The following is a 17794-nucleotide window of genomic DNA, read 5'->3' as shown; positions in this document are numbered from 1 at the left end:
ACACTGCCCCCGTTATGAAAAGGACTGGCCATTTGCCGGTTATAGTAGCAGTCATGTAAGATAGGTCAGAGAGATCAGAGCACTGGATGCATAGCTGCAGCACCTGTTGGAAAAGCAGAGCTACATGAAAGTCAGGTGACAGACAAGCTTAGTGGTAAAGTGTTTGAGTTCAGTTGAGAAGGTTGAAGGTTCAAATCCCCCCTCTGGATTTGGAAAAAGCCATCTGCTAAATAAAACTTCTGAAGTATAATGACATTTTGACTGAAAACAACTGCGTGAAAGGGGGGTCAGGTGGCTGAGCGGTTAGGGAATTGGGCTATTAATCAGAAGGTTGACGGTTTGATTCCTGGCCGTGCCAAATGACGTTGTGTCCTTGGGCAAGGCACTTCCCCCTACTTACCTCGGGGGAATGTCCCTGTACTTACTGTAAGTCGCTCTGGATAAGAGCATCTGCTAAATGAAATGTAAATGTAAATGAAAGAAGGTCAGAGGTCAGGTGAAGTCAAGACGCTGTTTATTGTATTTCCTGTTGAGGCTGACAGTACTATGTTAAGTGATTAGTGTTGTGTGTAACACAATCCTACTGTTGCATGATCATTGCTCGATGTCAGAAGAACGATATCAATAGGGGTGTGAATGGGGATAAGTGGACCGCAACTAGCTGTACAACCTGGGAGTGTGATTAATGAGAGTATCAGCTGTCTTGGTTAGTCATTGGCTTAGCAGCCTCTCATTTTAGGCTTTACCTCTGTGTCACAACGGGAGATTTGCACAAGAGAAGCTGCTGTCTCATTACTAAGGGGATAGATCATCCGAGAGAGGGAGAAGCAGAGAGAGAGGCAGAGAAAGAGAGAGAGAGAGAGAGAGAGAGAGAGAGAGAGAGAGAGAGAGAGAGAGAGAGAGAGAGAGAGAGAGAGAGAGAAAGAGGAAGAGCATTCTCACGATTGCCCCCCCCCCCCCCCCCCCCCCCACCAGGAGAGGAAAAAAGGCACCATCTTTAATCCCAGATTAGAAGTAGCGATCTGGGGGTAAGAGACCCGGGATCTGCCTCTGAACCTCACTGGAGGAGACCACAGGACACCTCACAGCTCACACTGCACACAGGGCATGGATAAACTGGGAGTTGGCCCCAAAACACTACTTCAGTCCTTCATGCAATTTATACACCTAAATCCAGTCGAGAATCAAGAATATAGGAAGTGAAAAATGCCACAAAAACTCCATTAGTCCGGTTGAACAGTGTAGGTTTGTGTGTACCGACACTTTAGCTTCTGGTTTCATTAGGCCATGTTAGCCCTCACTGGAAACCGTACACTCAACATGACCTTGTCTGGGTGTATGGATGACCTGACTGTTACAGTATCTATGCTTGTTAGCTCTTTGTTACAGAGCAACAACAACCACTTCCTGTCCCACTAGCACATGGTGCAGGACAGCCATACTGCCCAACAATACTCACAATCACTAAGGAACCTGCATACACGCTGATCCTAATACACACACACTTGCATTATTGTATCACTAACGTTGAGGCAAACACATAAATACACACACAGATGAGGAAACTAAGCAGGCTAGGAGGCATGGTTTGTGAGGTGCAGTCACAGTCAATGTTGCCACCTACAGTGCAAATGTGTAATACATTTCTACTACGTTTGGGAGTTTGGATCTTCTGGTACTGTCTGTTAGTCTTAGTAGATTTGTAAGGGAGACCATACACCCGCCATCGAAGGCTGTCAGTCTATGAAAATACTCATTTATTGACATTGACTATATTATGTCCAGAGGCAGCAAGACAGACAGGCTGTGGGTGTACACGGGGGATGGGCTAGGAGGGAGGAGTGAAGAGGGAGGGATGATGAAGCCAGAGAGAGAGAGTGAGAACAGGTATGGACCAGGCAGGACTGTACTGGACTCTAGGGAGGTCAAACACACTGTAGGCACTTCTGGCACGTTATCCTCTGACCTTGGGATATGCTGTCAAATACACACACACACACACACACACACACACACACACACACACACACGCTCACAGACAGGCATATTGGCTGCTGACAGCACAGCCAACAACTATTAGCCTCAACCTGGGGTTCCTCCTGCCTGTGGTAGATCTGTGCCAAAAGTTGGTTCACTGAACAGTGCCAACCACGCCTCTGCTGATAGGCTGAGAGCATACTGGCTGGGCAAAAAGCTGACTAGTCAACAAATCATATGACAGGTTGGCAAAGCCTGTCCACAGCTTGGCTGTGTGCTGTCCTAGGCAACTGCATTGAGGCCTCGTCTGATTGGGTGCTTGAGGCCCAAGCTGATTGGTCGAACCATAACCAGAAAGGTTACCGTTCACAACACACACATTCCACCCTGCCAATGAACGCAGTTACCGATTGTGTTTGTGTGTGCCTGATTGTGTTTTGCGTCCAGTTATCAGTTTATTCTATGCAGTGCGATGTCGCGATAGCACTAATGCTCAATAGATAAAAACATTTCTACCGTGTAAATAGCATCGCTCACAAGCGCTTATAACCGTGTTACTCATGCCGCACGTGTAGCCTGGTTTCTATGACAACAGCTCTTTTTTCACTGCAGACCACTCACACATCACGAGCAGAGCTGGCACTGCGAGATGCATGCTTGCGTGTATTACCAACGCTTGTGCGTATAAGCTTATTTCTCTGCAGTGTGTACATATGGAATTATTTTAAACAAAAGTATTATTCGTTTCCATTTGACACCGTAACGACTCAATGAAAACAGTGCTGCACAATGCCGCCCCACCTCAGAAGGCCCTCAGACAGGTAGACATGCCGGTCTGTTGAAACCGCACATGTTTTCTGAGATAAAGACCTTTGTGTACCAGCGTCGAGCGTCCTATGCATTTAAGAGTAACCTCGAGAGCAGAAATAAAAGGAATTAGCGGATTGGATATTTTCGGCTTATCTTGCAATATCCTTTCAAATCCAATAATATAATGCGCCCTAAAAATCGCACATCTCAGTCGCGCCGCAGCCCGTTCATTGTGCATTAATAACGCACTGAGTCGAAAAGCAAACGCATGCTTTCTCTTACCTCATATTTCTCTCCTTTGCTTGCCGCCGTAGTGGTCACTGAAGGATGTACGTGATTCAGTATTTTTCCTCCCTCAGAATTTATTTCAGGCAACGTCCAGAATGGGCGATGAATTTCTGTAAATCTATAAATACGCCGATGCTACAAAGCCTGCTGGGTGATGTGCAGATGCTGAGACGTTAGGGTGGGGAAAATGCTACAAACGGATGGCACAGTATTTGTCTGTTCAAACCGCTTTGCTCTCCAATCTCTCTCGAGCTTTTGCTAGTTTTCTCGGTGCCATTTCAGAGCGCTGTAGACCGCTGTCCAGAGGACAAGAGTCCGGGCATAGTAGCTGACAGCGGCTTCTGAGGTGCCATCTTTCCTTTCCTCCACCACTGGGAGCATGGACGCGAAAGAGGGGGGTGGGAGAGAGAGGAGCAGTAGTCTGCTAAAATATTCAGAACTGAGTCACGGTGGTTTCGCTGCCCGGTAGCGCCGGGTAGGGTGGTGCCCGGTATGGTATGGTGCTGCAGATAGGATCAGTTTTTAAATATAAAAACACTAGCCTAGCCTAAATAAAACAATAGAGAAGATTTTTCGGAGTGTAGTCCTAATTTAATCGTTAATGAAGAACCGATCATTTTATTAGGGCGTACCTTTTGAAGAAACAAACACAATTGAGTTGGTACGGACACCCACTTGAGTTGATAGGTTACCGACAGGTGAGCACATCTCTCGGGTGCGTTGGCCAGCTGTTCCGTCCTAGTCAGGACGGATGCAGGACGGATGCGTGTAGCGGATGCAGTTTGACACTTGTGTGATGATAATGAGTAACCATTATTCAGCGAAACCTACAAGCAATAGGCTGACTTTACCCTGTTATCCCTGTTTACGTTGGTAGTCACTAACAGTTAGGCTACTTTCAATAACAATGTATTACATTTCAGAGGTTGTTTAAATAATTACAAACTACCTTACTGGATATATTTACACTTCATATAAACATACTTTATATAGATAGACAGAATAGCCCAGCGTTGGCTGTTATGCCGGCGGATGAAAAACACCGGTTTTCTAATTATAGTATTTTAAAGGCGGGGACAAGTCTACCCTCATATGAGCCTTCCATTTAGGCTGTAAGGGACGAACTGACATCTGGACCAGTTAGTGTAGGTCAGGTGACATAGACTTCTAAGAGACAACGTTGATCAATAGGCCAATTAATGAAGATCAATAATAAGGGCATACTAATTATAAACCAGTAAACAAAACATAAATAGCACTGATTGTAATACACGTCTAGGCTGTAAAACAGAACTGATCCGTTTGAACGTTGTGGTTTAAGGTGCATTTATCGTGTCCTCCCAGCTGTGTTCTCCATAGAGTCCTTGGCCTCCTCAAGCGTCGCTCAGGGCAACGCCGTCTCAGAGCCAGGCGCAGGCGCAGTGTCATCTTCTGTCCAGCAGGAGGAGTGCTTAAGGTTGATGTAAAAACACCATCAGGGTTTAGATGTTATTTATAAAAAATAAATACAATTAATGCCTGTCCTACTTATTGTCCACAGGGGGGTGCTATGAACACGTCTACTGCACCTGCCTGTTCTCTACTGTAGCAGAAACAGAGAAAACTATAGACCCGGAGATGGAGATAACAGAAATGTTTATTAGCTGGCATAGCAGCTGACAGACACATGGAAAAAAGCAAAAACTAATAGAAGAGTACTAATGCACACTCATACACTCTACTGACACTGACTCTCACAATTATCCACACAGACAATCAATACTTCACCAACAGAGAGAAGGTAAAAACCACTTTTTAAAACGGGTGTTCGGTTTTAAGAAAAATAAATAGTTATGAAAGTGGAGGCAAAAAACGACTAGTGCTAGACTTCTATAATAGTAGTAGATAGTCTTGTGTTATCTACTACTATGTTAGGGAATGCAAACAACATTCAAAACTCAAATCAAATACCTAATCAACATGACTTCTTCACAGTCACTCTTTCCCTCGATTGTAGAGAAGCTTCCACCTATTATCATTTGCCTTCAAACATGAAAAGATACGAACAGCATTTTCAACAGTCCTCAATCGAGTTCCCTAGCTTGCTGTGGAAGTCCTGTCTAACACCAGGTTGAGAAACTCGCACTGTGCAATCCTAAACATAACTATACCAAGGAAAAATTAAAGAAAAACGTTAAAAGACGTTAAAAACCTCCTTGTTCTCCTAGCCTACATATTAGTAACATATTTGGAAGTACTGGCTAGGTGATTTGAGAGGGCTTTTGTAGCCGAGTGTGTCCATGTGAGAGTAGGTATTATGGGTGGTAGTTTTCTGGAGGGGGAGGTTGAAGGCCGAGGCTGTTTTGTGGGTCTCTGGTCTAGACTGGTTCTTGCTGGAGCCTGCCTTGGGGTTGGGGGCGGAGGGTGGCTCTGTGGGACGGGTGTTGGGGATGGTAGGTGCTGATTTGGGCGCCTCAGAAGATCCAGTCCTTCTTGTGAGGGGGCTCAGATATATCTGCATAGTCACTAAGTGAAGACATGAGGGGAGGGGAGGGGGCGATGGACGAACGGAGGAAACAGGATGTGAGGTAAGGTGACGAGGGGAGGGGGTGGGTGTGAACGAGCAGGGTGGGGGAGGCGGAGGAGGGGGGAGGAGAGGGAGGAGGTGGGAGGGAGAAGGAGGAGGAGGAGGGGGAGGGAGGAGGAGGAGGAGGAGGGGGAGGGAGGAGGAGGAGGGGGAGGGAGGAGGAGGAGGAGGAGGGGGAGGAGGGAGGAGGGGGAGGGTCAAGCAGACAAGGTGGTCATGGTGAGACATGGAGGAAATGAGAAATAAGCATAAAAGGAATGTTCCAACACAGCACTCATTCAGTCTTCCTGACTAGACCAGGAGGACGTGACGCTGGTAAAGAATGCTACAGGTTGTGCAGCTAGGCTAAAGGTGACACAGGGGATGTGGTTTCCTCCACAGACAGGACTGAGGCCTACCTTTGCAGTGTGTCACACGCCTTGACCCTGCAAGAAACAAACAGACACACCAGCTGAGTACATGGGCCCAATTTTCACCAGGCACACCAAACTGATGCCACAGCATTTACTGCCCACTAGCTAAAGCAACAACAATCTAAGCAGCAGCTGTTTCGCATTTAGTTAATTATGCCATTTCCCCCCCCACGGTCCTCTTAAGCTTCTACCTGCTGGCCAACAGAGCACACTAGCACAGCCTGCAGAAGCCTTCTCTTACCTACACTTACTGCAGGCTCCTTGGCTTTGCTGCCGCTGCAAGTATGCAAGGGGGGGGGGGGGGAAGGGAGAGAGAGAGAAAACAACAGAGAGGTGAGTCACATACTGTGGATACTTTCGATACAGTTGTGTGACACCACATCAAACAATTAACACTTGATGTTGAAAGCGTCACGTTCACATTGAAAGAGCCTGGGGGATGAAACTCAGTTCCAGGAAGCCGAGAGTGTTGAGGGGGGGGGGGGGTTACCATGCCTACCTCTCATGAGTTTTCTTACAGGTGGGGGGCCGCAGAAGTGGGCCGAGGTCTGGTGGTCTTAGAGGTGCAGGGGCTGTCCTTTACACTGCCTGCAGGACTCTTTACTCCACTGGGGGGAGTGGAAGGGAGGGGGGGGGGGGGCAGATGGAGATAGAAGGGGAGAGGGAGGAGGGTCATAGAGGGAAGAGGGTGGGGGGTGGAGGGAGAGGAAAGGGGGAGAGGGAGGATGGAGTGTGGGGGGAGAAGGAGGGAAGGAACGAGGGGACGTAGGGAGAGAGATGAGACGCGAGGAGGTTGAAGGGATGTATTGAGGGGTGTGGAGAGGGCGGTCGTGGGAGATAAAGAGGGAGGTTGGTGGAGGCAGCGAGATAGCCAAACACGTGGATGAGCAAAAAAGGAGAAAAACAAAGATAGATAAACATCGAGACAAAAGCATAGAAGGGAGAGGTGAGGAGGAGAGAGAACATGAGACACGAGAGATGAACCAACTGTGCTAATGATGATGGTGACGATCATGATGATGAGACTGCCCATGGTATAATAACACATTAAACCTCTAGGTGAGAAGGAGGTTTTACCTCAGTACCATTCCTTTCCCTAACTGAACCTCCAGTCGCTGCATCATCATGCAGTCCCACAGCTAGACTCCCTAACTGAACACACAAATGCCTCCAGGCAAGAGACTGGGAGAGACATCTATCTTGGCATGTAAGTGGCTACTGATCAGAGTGTGGTAATTGTTTTCCCGCGGTGCTTCCTAACTAACAGTGGGCTGAAACGGCAGCAGCTTGAAACACTTGTTGCTCTCACCTCTTGGTGGGAGTGGGGGGGGGAGGCCGAGTAGTTCCTCGCTGAGGAGGCAGAGGGCAGCGTGGTGCTCTTCTTCAGAGGGGCGGCACTGTGGCTCACCATGGGGGGTCTGGAGGGCAGAGCCAGAGACACAGGCCTGGCTGCTGCCACAAACACACAGGGAAGGAGGTGTGAGTGTGAGTGTGTGTGTTTGTGTGTGTGTATGTGAGTGTGTATATGTGTGTTTGTGTGTGTGTGTGTAAGTGTGTATATGTGTATGTGAGAGTGTGTATGTGTGTGTATGTGAGTGTATGTGTATGTGAGAGTGTGTGTGTGTGTGTGTGGACTTGCGTGTCATCTACGTTCCCCCACCTTTGCTTCCTGACGGGGTCTTCCTATTGGCTGCAGCCTGGTGCTCCTCAGAGATGTTGAGCCTCTTCAGGACATCTGACAGGGCCATCTTCAGCAGCTGGATCTCATCCTCCTGCATCTGCATCCTCTGCTCCAGGTACGTCAGGCGGTCCACCACGTCCACGCCGCTGGCCGCAGAGCTGTGGTCATCTGGAGGGAGCCAGGGGGGGCCACATGTTTCTGTTGCTGGTTTGTTTTGGTGTCAACGTTTCTGTTTTTCAGATGAGCGTTTGATGGTCCTGTCTGCTGATGCTGGCCCTGCTCTGCTGCTGTATACTGGTGGGGATGTTTCAGTGGGATCAGGACATTGGTCAGGACACAGTCCTCTTGTCTGATCTTAAACCTCTTCCTAAGGGACCGAGCAACAGCGTTAGCACTCTAAACTAAAGCAGCAATAACATTAATCCAACATTCTGATAGATTGCGGTTACCATGCAAAGCTCAAATTACATTTTGAAAGCCGTACGCAGTATGATGAAGATTTATATTTACAGATAATCACATTTACACTAACGGATAATCACATCTCTCTCGTCATTATCAACACGTTAGCCTTGAGCTGAAGGCACTTCGTGGTCAGCTGTTTCGCTCTACAGAGCACATGATGTACCAGACAGATTTAATGGAAGGATGCAGCCTTAAATACAGCATGGAACAACCTCATACAAACTAAACGAGTCAAAATGAAACCCACAAACTGTTCAAACTTAACCCTAACTCAATAGGACTCAAAATGAGTCCGGAAATGAAACCTGGTTGGGAAAGTTAGTGCCTGTAGATGTGATGTGAAACCCCAGAGAGAGAGAGAGAGCGAGAGAGAGAGAGCGAGCGAGAGAGCGAGAGAGCGAGAGAGAGAGGAATGGAAGCGATAAACAAGGTCATCTTGAACAGCTGGCACCACAAACGAACAACAGCCTTATCCATGGACTCTTGCACTCTCAAAGCCACTAACCAGTCAGAGTGAAACCATGCTTATTGAAAATCCCACCAATCCAACTTCCATAACTGACACAAAACAGCAACAATGTGTTCTTTGGCAACCTTTAACAATTGTCCTTGATATACAAAATACAGTCCTAGGTGCCTTGAGGAATATAAGCCATAGAAACAGCCAGATGAGATGCCATGGCAGACCCTGAGTTGTGACAAGCTGCCACAGGGGATCTGACGGCTTGACACACCTTCCGATCCCGACCTTCTCCTCTTCCTCTCTTCTCTCTCCTTCCCTCCCTCGTTCCCCTCTCCTCCGGCTCCGGCTCCGGCTCCGGCTCCGGCTCCGGCTCCGGCTCCGGCTCCGGCTCCGGCTCCGGCTCCGGCTCCGGCTCCTGTCTGATAGGCGGGCTGTCCTTCCATTGGACCGGCGGCTCACTGTGATCTACTGGAGGCTGTCCACTAAGATCTCATCTCCTCTGATCCAGTTGTGTCATGCACCCACCCACACACACACACACACACACAGCTCACGCCTGGATTCTCTTTTCCTTTCCGGTCACAAAGCCTCAGGTCCAAAGCTCAGATGAACCACTGAAGTGATGTTTTGGTATTTTCTCCTTTTGTCTCTCCTTTATCCTCACTCTCTTTATCTCTGGGTGGCGGTCAGATGATGTGGGACAGGGTGATGTTTATGACAGCGCTTAAAACCCTCCTTCTAATGTGTAGGGGTGGGGGTTTGGGGTTTGATGGTGCTTAAAACTCAAGCAGATCTATCCTCAGTAGTTCGGCCTAAATAGTAAGTGTGTGTGTGTGTGTGTTAATGCACGAGTGTGTGTTCTGGTTAACAATGGGGTTTGGAGCACAATGATAATCCCTCTGAATGAGCTTCTTTGGCACGAGTGACCCCACCCCCACACAGATAAGCTTGTGTCCAGGAGAGGAGAGGGGGAAAGAGAGAGACAGAGACACACAGAGAGAGAGAGAGAGAGAGAGAGAGAGAGAGAGAGAGAGAGAGAGAGAGAGAGAGAGAGAGAGAGAGAGAGACAGAGAGACAGAGACACAGAGAGAGAGAGAGAGAGAGAGAGAGAGAGAGAGAGAGAGAGAGAGAGAGAGAGGAGAGAGAGAGAGAGAGAGAGAGAGATGAGAAGAGAGAGAGAGACAGAGACACAGAGAGAGAGAGAGAGAGAGAGGAGAGAGAGAGAGAGAGAGAGAGAGAGACAGAGACACACAGAGAGAGAGAGAGAGAGAGAGAGAGAGAGAGAGAGAGAGAGAGAGACGGATCGGACGACAGCATTCTCTTTCTCTGCTTCAGGTGAAGGTGAACTGTGTCGTTGTGTGTATTGTGTATATTGTTCTTCTGTAAGCAGCTTGTAGGAATTTAGATGATAATTGCCAGCTCCTGTATTTACAGTCTGACAGGACACTAGCTAATAGGGGCTCACAGTGAGACACATACAAGTGACCCCAGACATGCCCTTTTACTGGACTGTAACAGTTTGGACTTCCTTTAACCCACCATCTCTACCCAAATATGAAACTTCTATATAATGTTGCACCTGACCTAGATTGAACATCAAGCTAGCCTTTCAGCTTTGAGATATTTGAGGAAGACACATAAAGCTGATGAGAGAGAATCAGAGTGAAAGCAGCGCTCTCTGCTCCTCCCATCAGGGCAGCATGAACAGAGGAAGAACTCTTCCTGACCATCCAGCTGCACATGCAGCGAGGTGGGCACGGCCTTGTGTCTGGGGGGGTTGGGACTCTGTGTATCTGTGCCCTCCTGCTTCTCTTCCTGTCTTTGGCGATGACATCAGCCCTGTGCCACCTCCAGACCCCATATGGGATTGGGATTAGAATAGCTCATAATCCCAGCGCTGTAAAAGGGAATTAGCGGCCGAGAGCTCAATCTCTGCAGCAATTCAACAACACAAAGTCCAGTTCTCTCTGTGTCCATCCCCCGCATGCGAACATGCAAACACCCCCCCCCCCCCCCCCACGCACACACACCAACGCACACACTCAACGCAAACATACTGGCCACTCTTCCCACTGTTGCATAATGCTTTCACACTTACCGATATCAAAACCACAAAACACATTGAAACATAACTAAAGCAGACAGTGGCAATGGAGAGTGCAGTTAATCTGGGATTGTCATCTCACAGATGGAACGTGTGTTTTCTGAACAGCATCTGTCTAGTCATGTTATAACCCTACGTAACCATACATAGTACATATGCACAAAAACCTTCTTGCTAAAACAAACTTCCATACGTCTCCTAAACCAGGACAGTCTAATGAATGAAAAAAAAGTGTGTTTGGCTGTTACTATACAGAACTTGGGTTCAAAACATTATGGCCATTCCAGGGCATATTATGATGATTGCTTGGCCTGGCTGTTGGTCATTATTGCTATAGTGTATCTGTAGTGGGGGAATTTGAAAGAAAGGTTGATATTTCTGAGAAGAGAAGCTTCATGTCTGACCACGTAAGCACCTTCTGATGTTCTCACGTGTCACGTTGACATGGTGTCACTCACACACACACACAGACACACACACACTCATACACACTCACACCCACACACAGAATATTTCTCTAAGTTGATTAGTAAGAACAAACACAACGCTAAGTTCCTATTTGATACTGTTGCAAAACTCACTAAGAAAAGTACACTCTGTGTTAGTTCAGATCTCTCTCCCAATGATTTCTTAGATTTCTTTGACCAAAAAATCTATGCAATAAGGGACAAACTACAGACTAGTCCTGGAGGAGTGGCCATCAACACTGATTTTCCCTCTGTACCCAGCATTCTGCATGTTGAGACTCTCACTCACTTTAACCCTATTTCTATGGAAGCATTCATCAAGCTGATAGATTCCTCGAAACCCACTAGCTGCCTTCTCGATCCCCTCCCTGCCAAACTTTGTAGGGAACTTCTCCATATTATTGGACCGCCCATGCTTAGTATTATTAATGAATCTATTGTAACTGGACAAGTCCCTGACGATTTCAAACAAGCTATTATCAAGCCCCTTCTTAAAAAACCAAACCTGGATCCAGGTTGTCTTAGCAATTACAGGCCCATTTCAAATTTGCCATCTCTCTCCAAAATTTTGGAAAAAGCTGTGGCAAAACAGCTCACTGAGCACCTCTCCTCAAATCAGCTCTATGAACCTCTCCAGTCTGGATTTCGTCTTCACCACAGCACTGAAACTGCATTAGCCAAGGTAGTCAATGATCTATTATTAGCCTCTGACGCGGGCTTTAGCTCTGTCCTTGTTCTTCTAGACCTAAGTGCAGCTTTTGACACTGTAGATCATGAGATTCTCCTGGAACGTATGGAGAACTATGTTGGGATTTCTGGTACTTCACTTCAGTGGTTCAGATCGTATCTATCTGATAGATCACAATAGGTCCACTATGATGGTGGAGATGGAGCTCCATTGTAAAATACGGAGTACCACAGGGTTCAGTTTTAGGCCCTCTGTTATTTTCACTCTATATGTTGCCTTTAGGAAACATAATTAGAAGTTTTGGGGTAGATTTTCACTGCTATGCAGATGATACTCAGCTATACATGTCTATAAAGCCGGGAGAATTGCCACATGCTATGGAAACCTGTGTTTCCGGGTTGAAAACTTGGATGACTGCAAATTTCCTTCTTCTTAATTCGGATAAAACCGAGGTTCAAATTTTTGGTCCGAAAAAACACCGAAATAATTTATCCCATCTAACCTTAGACTTAGACGGCGTCAAAGTATCTCAAAGCCAGCTGGTAAAAAATCTGGGAGTCACAATGGACCCAGACCTTTCGTTTGAGTACCATATTAAGCAAATCACCAGAACAGCATTTTTCCATCTACGTAATATTGCCAAAATACGAAAATTCCTCTCAAAGGATGATGCTGAAAAACTAATACATGCTTTTGTTACGTCCCGATTGGACTACTGCAATGTGTTGTTCTCTGGCCTCCCAATTACCTACCTAAAAAACTTACAGCGGGTGCAAAATGCTGCTGCTAGACTATTGACTAAAACTAGAAAGTTTGATCATATAACATCGACTCTTATCTCTTTACACTGGCTCCCTATCCAAGCCAGAGCTGATTTCAAAGTTCTACTACTAACTTACAAATCTCTGCATGGATTGGCACCACTGTACCTCTCCGGTCTCCTTGCACCCTATTGCCCCGCAAGGTCTCTAAGATCTCAAAATGCCGGCTATCTGGTAATACCCAAAGTTAAGAAAAAAACTGCTGGAGGTAGGGCGTTCTCATATAGAGCACCTCTTCTTTGGAACAAATTACCCATCTCAATTAAGGAAGCTGATACTGTCTCGACATTTAAAACTAGATTAAAAACGTTCTTGTTTAGTCAATTCTATGATTGTTAAAGGGAAGTATGTGTGTACTTTCTATGTAAACCTGGGATGTGTGCTTGCCTATGTGTGTATCACATGTAACTTTTAAATTTTAATTATAGCTTATGTTCACATTGCCCAGCTAGATGTTACAAATAAAGTAAACCTGTTACTGTATATTGTTAGTATTATTATTATTATAGTTCCGTTGCTGTATATTGTTACTGTTATAGTTTTTATTACTAGTTGGAGACAACGGGGGACTGGCTGTTTTCATCCTTATTCGTATAAGTATAACCTACTTTAGAGTTCTTTCCCCTGGAACAGATTTCATGTTCCAACTGAGGGGGGCTGTCGTTGTTTTGGTGTGTGGGGCTGCATCAAATACCCTTTTTGCTCTGTTAAATTGCTGCACTAGTCCACACTTGACCGGTGGGGATCTCATTCTATTTTGACTGTAACTGTTAGCTGCTCCTGGCATTCTCTAATCCCTGCTCTCCTCTCTGTCCCCCCCCCACACATTCCCTGTGGTGTGGGGGGTTTGAGCTGTCAGGACCTGCTTGGTCGTCGGTCTGCCAACGCTGAACCAGGTCGTCACCCGGAATCCAGTCTCCATGACGGCCAACAGCGAGTTTCCCGGTCCCATCCAACGTCTATAAAGCCGAACAATGGATTTTGGTGTTTCAAAACCCATTGACACTGTATGACTATGTTTAGCTTGTGTTCTGCTCCTCTCTCTTACCAACCGTCTCTGGAGGAGGGGATCCCTCTCTGAATTGCTCCTCCCAAGGTTTCTTCCATTTTTTCTCCCGGTGGGAGTTTTTCTGGGAGTTTTTCCTTGTCTTCCTTGAGGGTTTAGGTTGGTTGAGGGGCAGTTCTATGGGCGCATGTGAAGCCCTCTGTGACATGCTTGCGTGTAAAAAGGGCTATACAAATAAATTTGATTTGATTTGACATACACACACCTGTCAGATCAAAAGATCAGCACTCACGAAGCCTCAAACCCCAAGGAAAATGAGAATGAAAGCCTTGCACTTCTGTATCTGAGCCAGCCTTGTCACAAAGTCAACCACCCCATTACCAGGCTGACAGCCACAGACATAGACAAACCATCATGACTCAAACCATGATCTCCTCTCCAAGGGTCTCATTCAACACACATCCCAGAGCTCATCTCTCCCACACTGAGACACACTGACTCGGGTTCAGTTGGCTGAGCGTTTAGGGAATCAGACTACCAATCAGAAGGTTGCTGGTTCGATTCCAGGCCATGCCAAATGACATTGTGTCCTCGGGCATGGGACTTCACCCTACTTGTCTCGGGGAGAATGTCCCTGTACTTACTGTAAGTAGCTCTGGATAAGAGCGTCTGCTAAATGACTAAATGTAAATGTAGGAATGCTGCTTGTGCTGCCCGAAAGCACCCCCACACTCCCAGGTCCCTCTGCCCCCCGTGTTACTGACCTCCCATGAAGTCCGTGTCTGGAGCCAGCAGGGAGTCGCTGTTGTAGGTCTCCCTGAGCGAGGGCCTCCGCAGCAGGCCATGGCCCGTCTCCTCCATGCCCAAGCCCTGGTCCACAGCCTCGTCCATGTGGGTGTCGCTGTCTTCCGCCGCTCTCCTCGCCATGCTCCTCGCTTTGTGTGTGGTTGGACGGGTGTGTGGGGGGGTGATTCTGTGACCAGCTGCTGCCTCTCCTCCCTGTTCCTCGTGAACGCCCCTATCCTCCCTTCGTCCCTCGATCCAAAACCGTGAGGGAGAAGACAGCATCCATTGGGGAGGGTGATGTCACTAAGGACAGATTAAGGCCCTCTGGTCTAAGCCCATCTCAGCCTTCTCCACGGAGGACAGGAGAGTGGGGGAGGAAGGGAGTGGGGGAGGGAGGACAGTTGAAGGGAAGAAGCCATGGCGGATGGAAGGAGGAAAGAGGAAGTCTGAATGTGTGTGAATGGAAGCGTGTGAGTACATGTGTGTGTGGCGTTAGCCTTAGTGTTTATGGTACGCGCTCTACGAGCCACCAGGAAGACCCTCATAACTCTGACCGGAGACAAGACATTCCGTCTGATCCTAACTACATACTTGAAATTCTTCTTCTGCCCTTCTGTTGATGTTTGCAAAGCTGAACGCCTCCTTCCACACCCAAGCACTTTGCCTCAGACCAGACAGCCGGTATGGCCAGCCCAGGCCTTAGGCTGATGAGATGGCAAGAGTGATTAGGAAGGAAAGGTTGATTAATTACATTCATCAGAGGGTGGGTAAGCTGTGGATGGTGATTATACAGCCTAGCGAGACCACAGAAACAGATGAAGGAGCAGTAGATTCATGTAAAGATCTCCACTGTAAGCCGTTTTTCTGTCTGTTGCGCACTAACTGAATTAGATTCCAGGCAAATTCCCACGTCGTTCCTTGTGTGTGTGGTGTTCATTAGCTAATAGACAATCCTCTCTGGAACAGTGTTGGAAACGCTTGTGCCCCGACCCTGTAGCCTTCGTAAAAAGTTCCTTTTCGTTTCTTGGTATATTCACAGGTCATTAACTAATTGGCCAGACACATGTAAAAGAAGAAGGCCTTATTAGAGCATGAGAGACACCAGTCTAGTCTCCACGACTTCACCAGAGGGACTGTGGTCCTGCTGAACAGTGGATCTGGTCCTGACTGTGTGTGTGTCTATGTGTGTGTGTGTCTGTGTGTGTGTGTGATGGAGTCTGGACAGTCCTGCAGGATGGAGGTCATCATCCACTTGAAGGAGGGTCTCCTTGACATACAGCTATGGAGGAAGAAACCCAGAGGAACACGAGACAGCCGACAGAGGGGGTGGGGGAGGATGGACCAGGTTCAAGATACGACATAGAAATAGAAAATATAGAAGACATGGGAAAACTTTTTAGTTTGTTGTCCTGGTCCATGTGCCTTCTTCTCCTGTTGAGAGGTTTAAAGAAGAGGGCTGTGTAGTTGATCTGTCGACAACAGGTCCTGAACTGTAGGGGTGCTGTCGACTACTGACTCCTTGTGGACACTGGAGGTAACTGCATGATGTGACCCGCTCCACCATGAGGTTGTTTACACTGAACTCTGGTCTCAGTTGCATTCCGCTCCAACAAAACATGTGTCTCATTAATGAATGAAAACCTTACGTGACATAATAAAAACACACTTTTTTTTCACAAAGGACTTTATAAATATTCTTTCAATGGAACAATAAATCAGCAGGGATGCTAGAATTCTTTAAAAAAAAATCCAAAAGATTTTGAGAGCATGACAAAGTGACAATTATGATACACACATCATTTCTCTACTCCAAAAATATCTAGACTTTTCATATCCCTCATTTTTAAATATATCAAAATATATGCTCACATTTAGCATTGATACAGAACACAGAAAGCTGAAACCCAGCAATGCTTGGGTGCTTAGTTTAGATATAATGGAGTGAAATACCTCAGTCAGGGTCACATCAGTTAAGGTCACGACAAAAAGTCTAGACCCTTGTTACTGTGGAAACCCCACACGCACAGTGAAGTCTTGTTCATGAGTGTTGGCCTAGCGATGATCTTATCTCACCAGTCTCTCTGCATTTACACACACCTAAACATGTTGAAGTGTTTGGAAATGTCAGTTACATACAAGACAATTAATTGGTCAAGGCCAACCATCCGGAACAATACCATGAACGAATCCCAACAGCTCAAAGGGTCTTTTGTTCTCTTATCTCTTTCTTCCCCACTGAAGAAACTGAACAATGTCAATTCACAACACATCTAACCCAATCCACTTCCTGTCAATCCACATAGGTAGGTAGGTGATGAGGAGAGAGGAAAGGAGATGGTGAAAGCCTTGAGCGAGTGTTGGGACGCAGGCACAGTTTACTCACTGTATAGAAGTGGTCAACAGGACAGAGGATTTGACCTCTAGCATTGGAAATGCACATCTGGGAGAAAAGCAATCGGGAGAGGGGGGGGGGGTCTGTTTATTGATACGAAGGGCTGTGAGGAGATGGATGGAACACAAGCTTCATCCATCCCTTCATTCACATTATCAGAACAATCAGATGAAATTTCGACAGATAATTGATTTTGACAAGCTTCCCATCTGAATCCCACTGGATCCACCAAGTCACAGAATGGAGCTGTCTTTCGATTCAGTGATCTAAGGTCGGTTTTTGACTCCATACCCAGAATGATTAAGGTTAGAGTCTGGGGAGGGAAAACTGACTGGGGACCAGCGATTGAGGACAGCTGGTCCCTGGAACAAGATCATCCTGTCTCAGGTGTTAGATATCTTGTCCTCTGGAATACAGATCACTGTACGCTCAGGTGACCCTGTTGCCATGGCAGTCTCCCAGACGTCAAAGCTAAGGTCAGTCAGAATGGCGTTAGGTCGGGAGTTCTATCCAATCACAGATCCAGGATCAGATTATCGCACCCCGTAATCCTAACCATTAAAGGGACGGGACATTTGTCTGTCTCTGGGTCAGTGCTTAGAGGAGACTTGACCCGACTCAGCCAGGATGTGCTTTGGTCTGATTTTCACCCTATATGCCGAGTTACGTCTGTAGGTACAAACTACTAAACTTTACACTTCTGTTAATCGCCATTCAATAATCTAATTTCAAAAACTCATAAATTACTAATAAACAGAATTTCTTTTTTTTTTTCTTTTTTTTTTTTTCATTGACCGCATAAGTCTAAGCAACACTGACTTTTAAATCAAAACACATATTTCCAAATAAGTTAAATTGAATTCTTTA

At 46.7% G+C, this 17794-nt stretch overlaps 1 protein-coding gene across 1 annotated transcript; it reads right to left on the bottom strand.

The window, feature by feature from the left end:
- Positions 1-4693: 4693 nt before the first annotated feature.
- Positions 4694-17338, bottom strand: LOC124468572 (echinoderm microtubule-associated protein-like 4). Its single transcript, XM_047021374.1, is given in 8 exon segments — positions 4694-5580; positions 6040-6066; positions 6296-6324; positions 6554-6579; positions 6581-6652; positions 7364-7503; positions 7715-7903; positions 14514-17338. Coding segments are annotated over 8 exon segments (1077 nt in total). The 5' UTR covers positions 14818-17338; the 3' UTR covers positions 4694-5290.
- Positions 17339-17794: the final 456 nt, after the last annotated feature.

This window comes from Hypomesus transpacificus, chromosome 6 (genome assembly GCF_021917145.1).
Source record: "Hypomesus transpacificus isolate Combined female chromosome 6, fHypTra1, whole genome shotgun sequence".
Taxonomy (NCBI): domain Eukaryota; kingdom Metazoa; phylum Chordata; class Actinopteri; order Osmeriformes; family Osmeridae; genus Hypomesus; species Hypomesus transpacificus.
The sequence above is the reverse complement of the archived record's forward strand: the minus strand, read 5'-3'. Positions and strand labels throughout refer to the sequence as shown.